The 15,238-nt window shown below is 40.8% G+C and overlaps 1 protein-coding gene across 5 annotated transcripts; it reads right to left on the bottom strand.

Annotated features, from left to right (window-relative positions):
- Positions 1–907: 907 nt before the first annotated feature.
- ncln (nicalin) lies at positions 908–13,098 on the bottom strand. 5 transcript variants are annotated; one of them, XM_080505951.1, is made up of 15 exons: positions 12,893–13,098; positions 11,330–11,520; positions 10,512–10,656; positions 10,256–10,350; positions 9,098–9,178; positions 8,514–8,617; positions 7,060–7,148; positions 6,722–6,861; positions 6,204–6,430; positions 5,878–5,965; positions 5,734–5,772; positions 4,549–4,712; positions 4,250–4,303; positions 3,996–4,074; positions 908–3,298 (listed from the first exon to the last, which is right to left on the bottom strand). In XM_080505951.1, the coding sequence occupies exons 1-15, from the start codon at positions 13,065–13,067 to the stop codon at positions 3,236–3,238; spliced, it is 1,734 nt and encodes a 577-aa protein (XP_080362077.1). In that variant the 5' UTR covers positions 13,068–13,098; the 3' UTR covers positions 908–3,235. The 5 variants fall into 5 exon arrangements, with proteins under 5 accessions (XP_080362077.1, XP_080362078.1, XP_080362080.1 ...); XM_080505952.1 differs by having other exon boundaries at positions 4,549–4,709; XM_080505954.1 differs by having other exon boundaries at positions 6,252–6,430.
- Between the last annotated feature and the right edge of the window lie 2,140 nt (positions 13,099–15,238).

Below are 15,238 nucleotides of genomic sequence, written 5' to 3'. Positions count from 1 at the left end.
TTTCTAATGCAATAATCAATAGTATTACATATCAGCCTGAATTTGTCTGCTTCCCTGAGATAAACAGTCACGCCGTGAAAGGTTGATGAGAGATGGAGGTGCTGTTTTGCACATTTTCATGAACTGGATGACCGGTTTCGCTCCATCATGACAAAGTGTTTCCATTGAGGCTTTGATTGTGCCAAAAAAGTCCACCCAAACTATGAGGCAAGTGTTTGTGGGAGCTGGTGACGAGTGATGGGCAGAGAAAGCCCCCTGCAGGTATTTCTTTTACATTGCACTGTAATTTATTGGTATTATTTTTATTGTTCATTAGTCAATTAAAAAAAAAAAAAAAAAAAAAATTTAAAGGGGGGGAAAAGGGAAAATTTGGGCGTTTTTATGGCTTCGACTGAAGATTAATTGACTAAATATCTTATTTTAAGAGGTGTACTTTATGGACTGTTGAACCACTGATGCTATAAGCTATAAACGAATTACCCCGATTCTCAATTTGACCACTTTCCAAAATATGACTTTTGTAATACAATTTTAATACCATTCTGCCAATGTTATTGTTTCATTTTTTTCTCATAAAATAAAACATGTCTGTAAACAAGAGGCACGCTTGTTTGTTTGTTTTTTTCTCAAGTATTTGTCTTTTTTAATCACAACTGATATCGTTTTTATTGTAAATTGTGGTGAAGATCTGTTCAATGCTGTGGAGGTTTTCTTACAATGCACCAATGAAAACAAACTGCAGCAAATAAATATAAAATGTGTCTGTACCACCACAGCAATCCTCATCAGGGCAGAAAATCATCTTTGCTTTGTTACAATGGCAAGTGGTGGCATAAAATGTCATGCAGCAAATGGGTGAGGAAAAAAAAAAAAAAAAGTATAGAAAAAGATTCACAGAAGAGAAAAGTGCCTGGGCAGTACTGCAGTTTTTAATTAACAAAACAACAATTGTTCCATATAAGTTTGGTTTTTTTTTAACCATTTTTACATGTCCAATTTTAATTGTTTCCTACATTTTGTGCAGTGCGGTGTTCAAATACACTGATATAATTACTGAAAATCTTACCAAAGCTTTAAAATCACGTGACGGCTCGCATTTCCCTCCCGTCAGCAGGTGTAAAGAGGTTTGATCTTTCTGGGACGGGGATGTCAAACATCACCAATGAGTCAATCCCCCACCAAAAAATTGACATTTGATTGAATAAATGTAGAGGTTAAAAGGTTTGAGGTGGGAAAATAAGACACAGCAGCTCAGACGGCGACAGAAAACAAAACCTCAAAGAAAGAAAAACTGAACAAAATGAAAATGGCAGATGGCAACATTTGTTTCTACGGTGACGCTAAACCGGGAGTCGTACGGCGTTCATTATTTGGCATGGATGTTTCATTCCGTCACTTCCGTTCGAACAAAAATCACGACCAAGGCGATGGGAGTCACACGATCTAAACACTACTTCACATTTCATTCAGACCACTCCTCTTTTGTAAACAGAAGTTTGTGTTCCATGATTCAGATCCACAATTATTTATCAGCACATTCTCAACACAATAATCACATTATTCACGGAGAGCTCCTCGACACACAGATCCTTTCTGATTCCTCATCCAAACTGTTGTAATTACAAGGTGGGCGCCTTATCATATATTACATCACATATTCAGACAATAAATAAAAAAAAATAATAATGCTAGTCTTTTCCCCGTTTTTCTTTTTTTAAATGGCCTTTGTTATTCTGCAGGAATGGTAATCTATCAAAATCTCATTTAAAACATTTGATGGTTTGCGGGGAAATGTATAACAATTGTTGTAATTTAATTGGAGCCTTTCAGATGATCAATAGGAGAGGAAACGTGGTTGAAAACACCACAGAAAAATGGGCTCTATTAGGGGTGAAGGAGGCCGGGGGTCCATCTCAGCAACTATGTGAGAAAAGACGTGCGGCACCGTTCAGGTCAAGAGTCACCGCCGAGAGAATCACACTTCTGGACAAAAACAAACAAGAGTTTGTATTGTTTGGAGGAAGCTGGTTGGTTCTTGTAAGATTTTCAAACTTTTTGAAGGTGAAACCCCAAGATACCACAACCACTGACTTTCATTTTTTGTTCTCCAAGTGTTTTCAATTGGTACTAATCACTACACACTGTTCATCCCCCTTCCTGCCACCAAACCAGTGGGACTATCCAGAGAGGCTTGAGTGCAGTTTGCTTGTTTTCCCAATGAGGGCACCTTCTCTGTGTACTTCCTCCAACAAGGACGTGTTTGTTAAGATTATCCCCGTGTGAGTTGGACTGGTGGCCTGCTACGGTGCCCTGCCCCCACCCCCCCACACCCCACGTCAGCTGGGATCGACTTCGGCACCCTGCAGACCCCCGATTGCGATAAAGAAGGCTGGAGTGGAAAAAGAAAGGATCTTTTTATAACCTTTTTATCGCCACATTCACAGGCAGATACATGAACGGGGCCATATGTCACCTGACTGATCTGATCGTCAAGGACCAAAGGGGGGGGGGGGGGTGTTTCGCCTCAGTAGACATCTGCCGGAGGCTTAACAATGAAAACCAATACAATATGAGCCTTGTATGCTATCAACGTCTGTTCAAGTCATTTCCATATACATGGCTTCCTGCAGTGGAAGAATCATATTAATGCGACATGAATTTATAATGTTTTATGGAGTGAAACCTCAGTTTTATCTCAGGATACAAAATTAAGCTTCAGTACAATCCTCTGCACGGTCGACATGGGGAGGAGAAATGACTGCGACGGTCTGTAACCCTTTTGAAAAACAAAAACAATGTAAGTAATGTGTTGAAAGAGGCTTTAACCTGAGGGTTGGTGGGCATGATGGGGGCTGAAAGCGTTCAGTTTCTCTCTATAGCTGCCGGAGACAACACATGGTGTCAGTTTGGCTCAAAGTGGACTGAGAAGAAAGATAAAGAGCGACACAACAGCCACTGTGAGATCCGTCGTGTGAGGAAAAGGAGAAAAACACACAATGGACTGGTGAGAGAAACAGAATTACCGTGGTCAAATGGGCTGAAGCTGACAGCAGGAAGTGGTCTGACATCATAAGTTGAGGATCGGGATAAAGGACATTAGAAGTGAATCTGCTGGTTTGAAAACCATCGTAAGAACAGCAGCTCGGTCCCACGTCTGCATCGTACAGTAAGAGTTTGTTTTGTTTTTTTACACTTGAGGAAAGGAGGTGCAGTAGGGTCTGCGGGGGGGGCGCTCTCAGTAGACCTTGGCCTTAGGTTGAGTGATCCTACGGACAATGCTGTATAGGACTCCAAAGTTCTGCAAAGAAACCACCAAGAGAGAAAAGACAGTGATCGCGTGGTATTCAGACACTAAATGTCACAACCGCTTTTCAAACATTTATAAGCCAAAATACAATGACGATGTCACTCTTTAGCATAAAGCATAAAATAAATCAACACCAACACACTACAAATATTAATCTTTGTTCACAAGCTATGGTGCCTCGTTTAATATTTTTAAAGTCCTAGATGTGGTTGTTTACGTTGTTGGCATACCTCTCTTAGCAAAACTACGTCACATCATCTGAACTTTGAACTTACAAGTGAGCGAGAGAAGTCCGAGATCAGACGCTCTAACACATCTGTCTTTTTGAACACATATCTCAGTTCATAAAGCTTTGGGAAGAGACAACATTCATTTCATAGAATTTTCATCACTTAAATTATATATTTCCACTTTTTATTACCCTTCATTATGTCATATTGAAATGATACTTGTATAAGTTTTTACTATTCATTATGTTCTATGAAATACTTGGTAATAAAAGCCCTCACTAATTAAAGTTATTAGGATTATTAAGGTTTTTGATTCAGCCTTGTTTAAGGTTATAATTGCTCAGAACAATATTAGATCGACTCCACATAGATCATCATCCAATCTGAATTCCTCTCCTCTGTAAAGTGAAGCTGGTGTGAGAGGATGTACCGAGCGCTGCAACAACACTGCGACTTACCTGGATCGCAAGATACATGATCCCTAAATAGGCTGCAATGCAGACAGCCAGCAGCAGGTCGAAAATAGCCGGCTTCACTCTGAGAACGAGAGAGAAACCGCCAGAGTCAGACCCACAGAGAGGAGGCCACACCAGGGACTTTCACAAAGAAACAAGGGCATTTTAATGTCATTTCTTTACTGTTATGGACGAAAGTCTGAAAATAAAGTGAGGACGGGGAGAACTGAAGCGGATGGGAGCTGATTGAGCCGAACCTGTAAGCGTTCATAGTCTGCTTCAGCTGGTCGTAGAAGACAAACTCGGGATCCCTGAGGAGATGAAGAGAAAACTGATCATACGTTGAATCTGTACTGGAAGAAGCTTCATGTTCAAAGACTTTCTGTGTGACATTAGAAACTATTCAAGCCTCAATTTCTCGGGTTTCAAACAGCATTGAGGCAGACTGAAAGACCTGCATGCGGACAAGAAGGCAACGTGTGCCGGAGTTTGTTCACGGGTGTTTATAAGATCGCCTCTGCTCGGCCTCTCCGCTCGGCCTCGCTGCATTTTGTACCTTTTATCTGCTTTGACGTAGTGTCTCTTGACGTCTTTGAGGTAGCGTCCGAGGTGATACTCCAGAGTGGACACCACGTTGCTGTCTTTGTCCACCAGCTGGGCGGCTCGGGGCTGTGCTGTGAGCCAGTCCACCACTGCCGAGAGATGCTCTTCCTGCACCTGCTGACGGAGACAGAGCTTCATCAGAGTCCACCAGATTTAGAAAGATCTAGAGAACCTATAGAGGCAAACTGCATTCAGACACACAAAAAGTCCACACCGGTTATCAGAAATATAACCTCATTGTAATAACTTGATTTTCCTTGTCAACTGGACCGTTCAACTCAAACTTGTGCCAATTCTTTGGTGGCATCATATCATCAGTTTGAATACCTTTGAGATGCGCCATATTGCATTCACAGAGCATGCAACACTGTATAGTAATCTATTCACTGCACAGCATCACCGCCTGATGACCTCTGCTTCAGACTCAGACTCAGACACTCTGGTAAAATATCTGCAGGCGGTGTCAGCTTGTTTCCAGTCTTACTCAGCAGCCATGCAGGAGCCGCTACGTGTTTTAGCCTCAGGAAAGGAAAGGGAAATGTTTGTGGGATACAAGAAGAAACTGTGGAAGAAACACGAAGCTGCCTGGCAGGTGAAAGCGCCTCAGAGAAACAGTCTTCGCGTCATAGAGCAAGCTTTCAGACGCCGAGATCCAAGATTCATGATCAGAATTCTTTAATACTCCAAAGATTCATACCGAAAGCACTAAACTCTAACTCTGAGTAATGGTGAATTCACTGTGTGAAAGTGTTAAACATGGATCCATAAAAACGTACAAACCCATTTTTAAAGTTAACCTCTCAGATATTATTCAGCATTGTCAACCTAAAAGATAAATTGCTTCAAACCCTCTTAAAAACACACCATCCATAAGACCCAATTTGTTTAATTTTACTTTTTTTATTTCATAAATGTATACCGAGAAAATGGGACATGTCTGTTCCCATAAAAAGAAAGCTCAGGGACAAAGAGAACGGAGCCCTCTAGGGGTGTTTTGGAGTATTTCGTCATGAATCAAACTTGTCTGAATGCAGTACACTTCCATAAAGAAACCATTAGATTCCCAAACCCTGAAGTATTGTCAGTAATTGACTGAAACATAAGCGTGAGAGAAGAGGTGTGCAATTTATTCACGTACCATTTGTTCTGTGAAAATCTGCAAGTCTCCAGGCGCTCCCTGTGCAGGAGGACGCGACACAACAGAAAGAGCGTGTTGTACGTTAGAAATAAGCCCCGAGACACTGATGATAGTGACGTTATAATGATCTCAATCGAGAAATACCTTCTCTGTAAGGTTGTAGATAACTCTGGCCAGTGCTTCTGCGACCACCTTCGTGTTCCTCTCGAGTTTCTTTACATCTACGTGAGGCCTGTAAGAGTAAATGTGGCGACGATGAAGACAGAAACAACACAAACATCAATGAGGCGCTTAAAATTACGAGAAAAAAAAAGTGTTGAAAGGAGAGAGCAATCAGGTTCAGGTTTCGCACAGGAAGGCTGATATGTAGAGTGGAAAATATTCATGGTTTACGAGATGTGATGAGCACAGTGGGACTAAACGAAAATTAAACTTCTTTTGATTGGAGAGACTTGCAGTAATGAACCCACCCAGTAGGGGGCTCTCCCGCTCCGTGGCGAGAGGAGAGGGACACTGACCGCACGTCCATGATGCTGGAGCGCTGAGCCAGGCGGTGCGAAGGCAAGTGGGACAGAGTGAAGGCCGGTAGCCTGCGGATCCCAAAGCGTTCGTGCTCCCAGGCCAGCATGTCGTCGGCCAGGTTGATTTTCTTGTGAACCATCGAGAACTTCACCTCCGGGTATTGACTTGAGGACACCTGTGAGAAGGACATAACTGAAGGTTAAGGACCGAAGAGATGCTCAAGGTGAGGAGTTCATGAGAGTGTAATTCACTCTAGTGAGTTGCCCCATTGGAAACAAATGTGCAGACGAGTGTCTGACTTCAGATAACTCATGATGACGTCAATAAATTAGATAAAACTCTTGTTGCTGCATTACCGTCGAAGGAAATGCAGGTGATGGGGTGTTCCATTAACTAAGATTTCATGCCCCGCCTCCCCTTTTGGTTTCCTATATAATTCAAATGAATGAATGACTGTGAATCGTACCATCTCAAGTTCTTTGAGCAGAGAATACTGAGGGGTCCCTTCTTTAGGAGGTTTAGACACGTGAAGGTGCAGAGAGTCTCCATTTCCCAGTGTGTCCAGACACAAGACGAAGGCAACGTTATCCTGCAGGAGACTGGAGTCTGCAACAGACAAAACAGAAAGTCACACACACACACATATATATATATATATATATATATATATATATATATATATATATATATATATATATATATATATAAAAACAGATGTGGGCTGTTGTGCAAAACTCAGTACAACATCAGACTGTTCATCAGATGTTCTGTGTTTTACAGCAGGATGAGTGTAAAAAGAAATACCTGTGTGGTCCAGATTGTCCTCCAGCCAACGTTTGGTACCCTGGTAGTTAAACTTTCCTCCACCAGATACAAAGAACAGCAGGTTGTACCTAAACACACACAAGTAATCCAGGAAATACACATGAGACTCGTACGAGTGAGCTGAATAAAAATAGGTTTGATATTCAAGATCCACTCAGTTTTTGGTTATCAGTGTCAAAATTAATTGAGGCTGAAATACATGCAAATATCTTATGTATAGTGGAGTAAAAGGTGGATACTTCCATGTTTGAGTCTTTTCCCTCTCAGCTTTTGTTAAATAAATGTAAGGCCTGTTTACACTGCAATCATTTCAACAGAAAATGCAAACCCTGTGTTGTGCTTTGGGTGTGCATTTACATGACATCAGTGCTCAGCGCCACTGAATACACAACTTTTTGAAAGCAGCTCCCAAAGTGGGAGTTTTCGAAAACCCGTCGTTGTGTAAATGGGTGAAAAGGTAGTTCCTGGAAACGCTCGGGCTTTGTCCTAAGTTGATGGCAGAAGCCCTTCTACTACGCATGCACATCAGTAAACAGTTCTTCTGTGTGTGTATGAGTCAACGGGCAATAACATCAATGGTGGCCTCCATGGTAGGATGACTCTTACTACATATTCTCCTGGGACTTGGTATATACAGTTTTCAGTGTTTCTGCCATTGCCATGTAAACAGATATTGTTTTTTGAATATAGCCATATAAACACAAAAGATTTATGAGATGAATAAATGCCATGTGGGCAGGCCCTCAAACATACAATTCAGTCTCCACCACAGCACTGACTCATGAAGTCAGATGTGATTGTTATTGTCAGTAGAATGAGCTGATAACTCCATTCAGGTCTTACAAATCATTCAGAGCAGGAGAGTAACAATGACACACATTACAAATAAACTTTGATTTGTGTTTGCATAAACAACGGAAGTCACTATTCAAAACTGTTACTCTATCATATCTATCAGACATGGACCGAATGAATGAATGAACAAATTGAATAAGCGACCACAACATTCATACACTGATGCTGTTGGTCCCTTGAAATGACATCATGGGGTCCCCTTTTTATATATATATATATATATATATATATATATATATATAAACTCTTTACACAAAAAGTACAAGTGTGTGTTTGGCTAGGCTGCAGAGAAGTGACTCTTACTAGAACAATTGTGAAGTTAAAAAAATAATAATTAAAAAACCATGAATGAATTGAATCATGAATGTGAGTGAGTCTGAATGTCTCTCTGTGTCTGGCCTGTGATGGACTAATGACCGCTCTTGGACCACCTTCACCCACAGACAGCTGGGATCGGCTCCAGCACCATGCAAACTTTAAGTTGGATAGATGGATTATTCATATAAGGCTGAAGCTGTTTGGCTTCTGTAATACATGAACAAATGGTGAAAATATATCTCCATGACTTCATGACTCACGCAGCATGTGTCCTCTTGTAGGTGTAGAGTTTGGAGAAGAGACGAGCCAGCTCCAGTAACATGGACACTCCACTACCGTTAGAGTCCGCTCCATAAGACAGCCACTAAACGCCGCAGAAAAAGGAGAATGGAGGAAAGCAAGAAAGAAAACATACCTTACTGATCCCCCAGGGGAAACACTACTTCTCTGCATTTAATTTATCCTATTGCTTGGAGCTGTGGGCTGCTATGGTGTTGCGCTCGGGGAGCAGCAGGATCAACCGCCTTACTCGGGATCCAAAGAGCTGAACTGTTCCAATTCAAAGCCTACTTCTCTAACCTGCAGACCAATGCTGCCCTAAAGAATCTGATTAATTTGATCTGATAAGTCTCTTTTTTTAAAAGCAGCTTCACAAAAATACTATTGTTTTCTGAAGTACAACAACATAAGAATTTTTCATCTGAACGTGCTACATGACTCAATTAAAAAAAAGCTGTCACCACTTGAAAACGCTGATACAACTAACTTAACGTTAAGCAAAAATGGCAGACAAAATGTTTAAACATGGATAATTAGGCAGGTGAAAAACAAGCAGTGAACTTACGGGAGCAACGCCAAATGAGTCATAATGAGCCACCACAACAATGGTGGGAAGATCTTCTCCTCCAACTCCAGCCAGACGACCCTGGAGCACAAATTAAAAGGTTTTAGAACAGAGAGAAAGAAAGAAAGAAAGTAGACATATAAACAGGAACAATACAATTAAAAAAGGTGTATAAACAATGAACAGTGGCATCTGAATGCCTTCTTTGTTGGTCGGACTAAACCACTTTATGTCATACATGTAAAAGCTCAGATTAGGAAATATATGAGTGACATTTTAATCCTGCTATCAGACATACAACAATGTCTGACTCCAGTTATTTGATTGATTTCTAACGCCCTGTAATACACCCCTCAATCATTTTAGAATGGCTTAACACTCGAGAAAAAAAAACTAAAAACAATAAAAAGTGGCGTGGATAGGACCTTGTGAATATCAGTTTGCATTAACACATAAAAAATCCTAAAAAATGTTTGAATTTCAAACACTGCACATATCAATTTGGAGACCAAGAGGTGGTCAGAAAACCGTCTTTGGGTATTATAGCTAAAAGAAAACACTACAGTTCCTGAGTTCATGTGTGAGGGCACAAGCTCTAAACGTAAGCAACTCATATTAATCTCTTCAGCTAAAATGTGCAGCTTTCAGTCCACACAATGGCTTTTGTTGAGGAATTCAGGCCCACCCACAGATTCAGAAAACACAGGTCAGGCATTCAGACATCTTGGAGTGCTCACCATGCTGAACCATAAACACAAGATCCCCTGCCACTGTATCACATACTGACATCTCCAGCTTGAACTCAGTTAAGGAGGGTGGACTGTGAAAGCTTTCACCTGTAAATAAGTCCTTGTGAGGTTTCGTTCGTTATCAACCTTCGGATTAATGTATCCTGGTGTGTTAATAGTTTACAGATCATTTTCCTGCACAGTGAGTCAACATGTTGTCATGTACAGAGTTACTGCAGTACTTCAGTACTTGTTGGTTGATGGAGGAGAAAATACACCCCTTAAAACCCACGCACAATACACTGAAACGGGTGTTTGAATATTAAAGATAGTCTTTTGAGAACAGTGAATTTTCTCCTGTGACAAAGTGGCAACATTTTAACTATGAATGTGCCTGTTCACCAGAAGCATTCAGATTACAGTCTCTCACCTCTAAACTTGTGATGGCCCAGTCACTGATGGCTTTGCTCTGAGCTCCACTCGTCACCATCTGAAAGCCATTGGCTGTGGCTGTATGCAGGAGGACTGCAGAAAACACAATAAACACAAACTTTCACAAATGTGAAATGATTTAGGAAAGTGTCCCCCTGACATTGGCCTTAAAAAAAAAAACCTGTCAGGCCTGACTTTCAAACACAGTGGAGGCAGGAAGGATAGTAATGTGTTGTGCAAGCGCTCAGTCTTGCCTTCGGCTGCTGATAAGGAGCCCTGTGAGGATGAAGAGGTCAGGGTCTGAAGGTAGATAGACAGCAGCTCATCATCCTCCATTGCAAAGTAGACAGGGACAATGGTCTCAGTGGCCAACATCTCTGGCTCCAGCTCCATGAACTGCTGCAAAGAGTCAACAACAGGTCAAAAACTCAAACACTCAGGCAACCATATCATTCCTGCAAGGTCTGTAGTGCTGCAACTTTACACACCATGTCCCTAGAAATTAAATAAACTATTTTCGGGGGGAAAAAATGATTAAAAGAATCTCTCTGAACAAAAGTGGTGAGTAAGGCATAAAGTATTTCTGCCTTCAGAAAGATACACATTCATGCAGGTTAATCAGTCACTGTGTGCTTCACAGAGGTATTATTAAATCTCTGTCCAAAGCACTCCCACTTCACTGTTTTCCTCCCACAATGTCACAACACGTTTCTTACATTATTTGAGTCAAACTAACCTTGGATAAGATTTGGGAGGCATTACAAATACGTCACAAAAAAAGAAAGACGTCAAAGAGATGGTTGTGCATGGTATTCCAAATGTAATAGTGTTTTGCCACAACTCTTCCTTTAAAAGCTGGATGTGATCTGAGGATGTTAATATCATTCCATGAAATGAAAGACCCATTACCAATAAATATACATTTCACATTGCAGGAATGTACAAGTAACATGATTTTTTTTTTTTTAAAGATGCTGCATCCAGCTCTGAGGGGAGAGGTTCAAAAACAGTGCAGTCACATCTGTACAGATGAAACCGCTGCATGAGGTCTTCTTAGTGAGCATGTTGTTACCTGAACTATGTCCTGCGGCAGAGCGGACATGTTCTTGGGCAGGATGATGACCACAGCCCCTGCTGACTGGCGAAGGGCTTTCTGGTACTTGTCATAGGAGAAGTCTGCGAGCCGCATGATCACGCAGCGGCGACTTAATACCTCTGCCTCCACAGTACGGGCCTCCGTATTCAGGATAGCATTCCTGGTACCTGAGAAGATGCACAGGATATCATTTCTGGGACAACATCAGATATCCACACACGCACGCACACACACACAAACAGGAGCTGATCATATAAACAAAGTACCACAAAGCTCCTCGCTCAGAAAATTAAAAGGCATTTCAAAGAAGTGTTGTCCTCATCATTTTCAGCTATTTACAGACATTAAGACTTCTACTGTATCACAATCTGACTAAACAAAGATTGCCAATGTGGGCAAGACTATTCCCACACCCACTCTACCTGCCTCACTCAGTTGCTCCAAGACCCCATACAATTGGATTTAAACTAAAATGACAAGGACTGACAGTGCATCCTCTCATCTTCTCCACAATTAAACTCAAGATCCATTTCAAAGTTTGTATTATGACTTACAGAGCTCTCTATGGTGAAGACTGAACATATTGTTTATTTCGTTTTTTTATACATTTCTGAACTCTCATTGTCATCATTGCCTACCTCCCCTTAATAGCAACACACAGCAGTCTACTGATAGTGTCTTGATACATGTTATAAAGAAACAACGATTGTGCATTTTACAACACTGCTCCAAATCTAACACACACAACCTATAAAGTTTCCATCCAGTGGTGTGAATGTATCTTTTTGCATCTAGTATTGTGGCTATATCCTACCATTTCATTCATGTGGTGCATTTTGTGACTGGTTGTGAAAAGTGACAAAGCAAGGCAACCTAAAATTAAGAGTTATTATTGACATAGCCCATTGTCAAGGAGGATCAGACTGCTGAGCTTCGTTTAAGCTCTGCTAGCTTTCATTCATTTCCACTCAACACCTTCAAAACAAATAACTACTACCCAATTTTATCATTGTGTGAGAAAGTTGCATGCCTATTTTTTTTTCTTCTTTTTTTTGCCGTCTCCCAGTCTACAATCACGATTTATTTCCCATTCAATGGATCAGCAACTCTACAATCACCAGTAGGTGCCATTTGGTGTAAAGGGAGGAGTGGGTTGCACTGCTAGCCTGGCCTTTCGGTGCCATTTAAATCCCATTTCCCCCGCGCCGCAAATGTACTGATTACTGATAATTTGAAATAGAAAATAAGAACCTTCTATGGAGGATCCGCGTACTTTACATTGCACAATGATTCTCAGATTTAAGGATGAATTGTCTTTTGAAGAGCTAGTTAGCTGCTAAGTAGCACAACGGAGCTACATTAGCAGCTAACTAGCTCCTCCGCACGCCGTCATTAATGTGGGCGACCCGGACGGCTAATAGAGACTCCAGCGAGGCTACACAACTGCTGAATGTTAAAGCTCCGTCTAATAGCCGCGTAATGAAGAGGCGATAATGGCTTCAGCCGGTGTGTTACGGGACGGAGAGCCAGCGGACGTACCGTACGGCTGTCCCTGCAGGTCGTACTGCTGCATGCGGTACACGGTGAACTCGTGTGCCGCCTCGGCTGGCAGCGGGGACACCAGGATCAGTACCGCGGGTAGAAACACGATGAAGGTCAGGGGAAACGAAGACTTAAACATGTTGTCAAACACCTCGCTGGCTTCCTCGAACATGTTTGCGGTTGTGTTCGGTCGTAAGCTGAAGACGAAACGATGTGTGGACTGGAGCTGTCACCGGTCTCAGCTGCTGACAGCCGGGTAGTGATCAGCTAACCGGGGCACAACCAGCGGAGGAAATTCTGATCAGGCACCTACAGGGACGACTACTTTTCACAAGGCAAGGTCAACGACTCATTTTTGTTAATATTTATTTTTATTGTCTACTTTATGGCATTTTCCAAGTAAGATTTATCATGATATCGTTGTCTGTTATTCAAAGGAATATATTCAATTGAATGTGTCTTTTCTCTTATAATAACAATAATAATAACGGTGTATTCTAATTGCTTTCCAAGCATGTTAATGTTATATTATTTTAAAATCACACAGCTTTGCAAATCTTCTGTTCAAAAGTGGTATATATACTGTATTTCTCTGTCAGAGAAAAACATATTAATATTCTTATTTGAAGAACTTATCCATGATCAAATTCTTCAAATGTTTCTATTACGACTCTTTGAGAGACAAATCCATTAATACAAAGTTGTTTGACAGCTTTGCCATTCTTCAGAAAATCTAATTAGACTCACGACAAGGGAAGTTAAATTATTTCTACAAGTTTTTTTTCCCATTGGAAAATAAACACAATCAACAAAGAATCTCATTTGTAGAATAAAAAAAAAAACTGAATATGCTTATTATTATTATAACCAGCAGGCTGTTCCACAAAGGTGCCCAGGATGAAAACATCAACAGTCTCCATAGCCCCTAGGCTCCTCATGGGGCCCTCTGCATTGGGAGTTGTGTCTAGTCTGCCTGTGGGGGGTGTCGCCCTGGCCACGGAGATGGGAACTCTGCACTGAGGTTCACCGTCTGTGGTGTGGGCTCCTGCCCAGCCATTGTCACGTCAGTTTTTATATTTTGATTGCACAGTTGGGGCTGGTGGTGGGTGTGGGTGTATTCCATTTAATTTTTTTAAGCATTTTGTGCAGAAAAAAACTGTATGAAAAGTGTGATACAAATAACATTTGATTTGATTTGATAAAGGCTCATGTACATAGAAGATGGATGGACAATTTTGTCTCTTCTCAAGTATCAATTTTTTTTGGTTGTACAAATTCACTTTCCATTTCAAAAATTCATATGCAATTTATATAAAAATAATAGACAGGCATTTGTGTAACAAACTTTAGTTTATTTGATAGCAAACATATTTCAATAAGAGATTCACTTCACAAAGAGGAATGACTTAAGACCGTAGCTGGCGTTTCATAATATAAAATGACAGAAACTAAATCATTTGTGTGCCACCATATTTAATTGGGTTTACAGAGTTCTTCAATGTTAAGAGCCCTGCTCAGGTTGTTGCACTTCCTCTTCAGAGCATGTGCTCTGGCAGTAGCTTCAAGGTCTGTTTCAGATGTTGGTGTTCACAGTGGGGTCTGAGACATAGACAGTCAGAATACATCAACATCAGGAGTGCCACCAAAGACAAAATCATCTTTAACAATGTCTTGTTTTGAATCACCAGGTTGCTGAATGGTGTGCACAGTGAAATGGTCACAACTTGACGAGTCCACACTATCAGTTCGCTCATCTGAATGACAAAAACAAAGTCTTTGCAGACATAAACTAAAAGCACTTCACAGGAAAAACACAGGGCTGATAAGATGACCATCACATTAAAATTAGCAATATGGTTGTATAAATCTGTAAAAATCAGTTTATTAATAAATTATATCGCAATGCATTAGCAATTACAAAATTTCTCTGCACACTTGTATTGTAAGATTCATTTACATTTCTGTGGTGATGGCATGTCCTCCTCTTCCTTCTTTATTGGGTAACTGCACAAAACCATTGGAGCTTCTTGTCCTCTTCCTCCTTTATGGACTTGATGCTAATTAACACTGGATAAGGTGGCTTTTCCTCATCTCGTATGTTTACCTGTGAAGAACGGACATTTCATCCTCCCTAAAGAACTTAAAAATGATCAATGTTTATATGCTGACAGCTTTGCTGTAACTGTTATGTGGAAAACTGTTCAATAAAAATTTAGTATAAAAAAAATAAAGAACTTAAAAATATGGCATTTTCCATCTACAGCACAAAGGTGTTGTCATTCAATTAAATTATTTAGCATAATTATAAACAAATTATATTTATAAATGACTCACCAGACTCAC

Source organism: Blennius ocellaris, assembly GCF_963422515.1.
Source record: "Blennius ocellaris genome assembly, chromosome: 12".
In the NCBI taxonomy this organism is placed as follows: Eukaryota; Metazoa; Chordata; class Actinopteri; order Blenniiformes; family Blenniidae; genus Blennius; species Blennius ocellaris.
Note: the sequence above shows the minus strand (reverse complement) of the source record. Positions and strands in the feature narration are given on the sequence as shown.

Excerpts from the sequence above, each read along its gene's own strand:
- ncln (XM_080505951.1), bottom strand. The coding sequence starts at position 13,067 with ATGTTCGAGGAAGCCAGCGAGGTGTTTGACAACATGTTTAAGTCTTCG. Across the intron at positions 10,657-11,329 it reads TGCCGCAGGACATAGTTCAG|CAGTTCATGGAGCTGGAGCC; the intron begins GTAACAACATGC and ends GACTCTTTGCAG. Across the intron at positions 10,351-10,511 it reads CTCCTTATCAGCAGCCGAAG|TCCTCCTGCATACAGCCACA; the intron begins GCAAGACTGAGC and ends TGTTTTCTGCAG.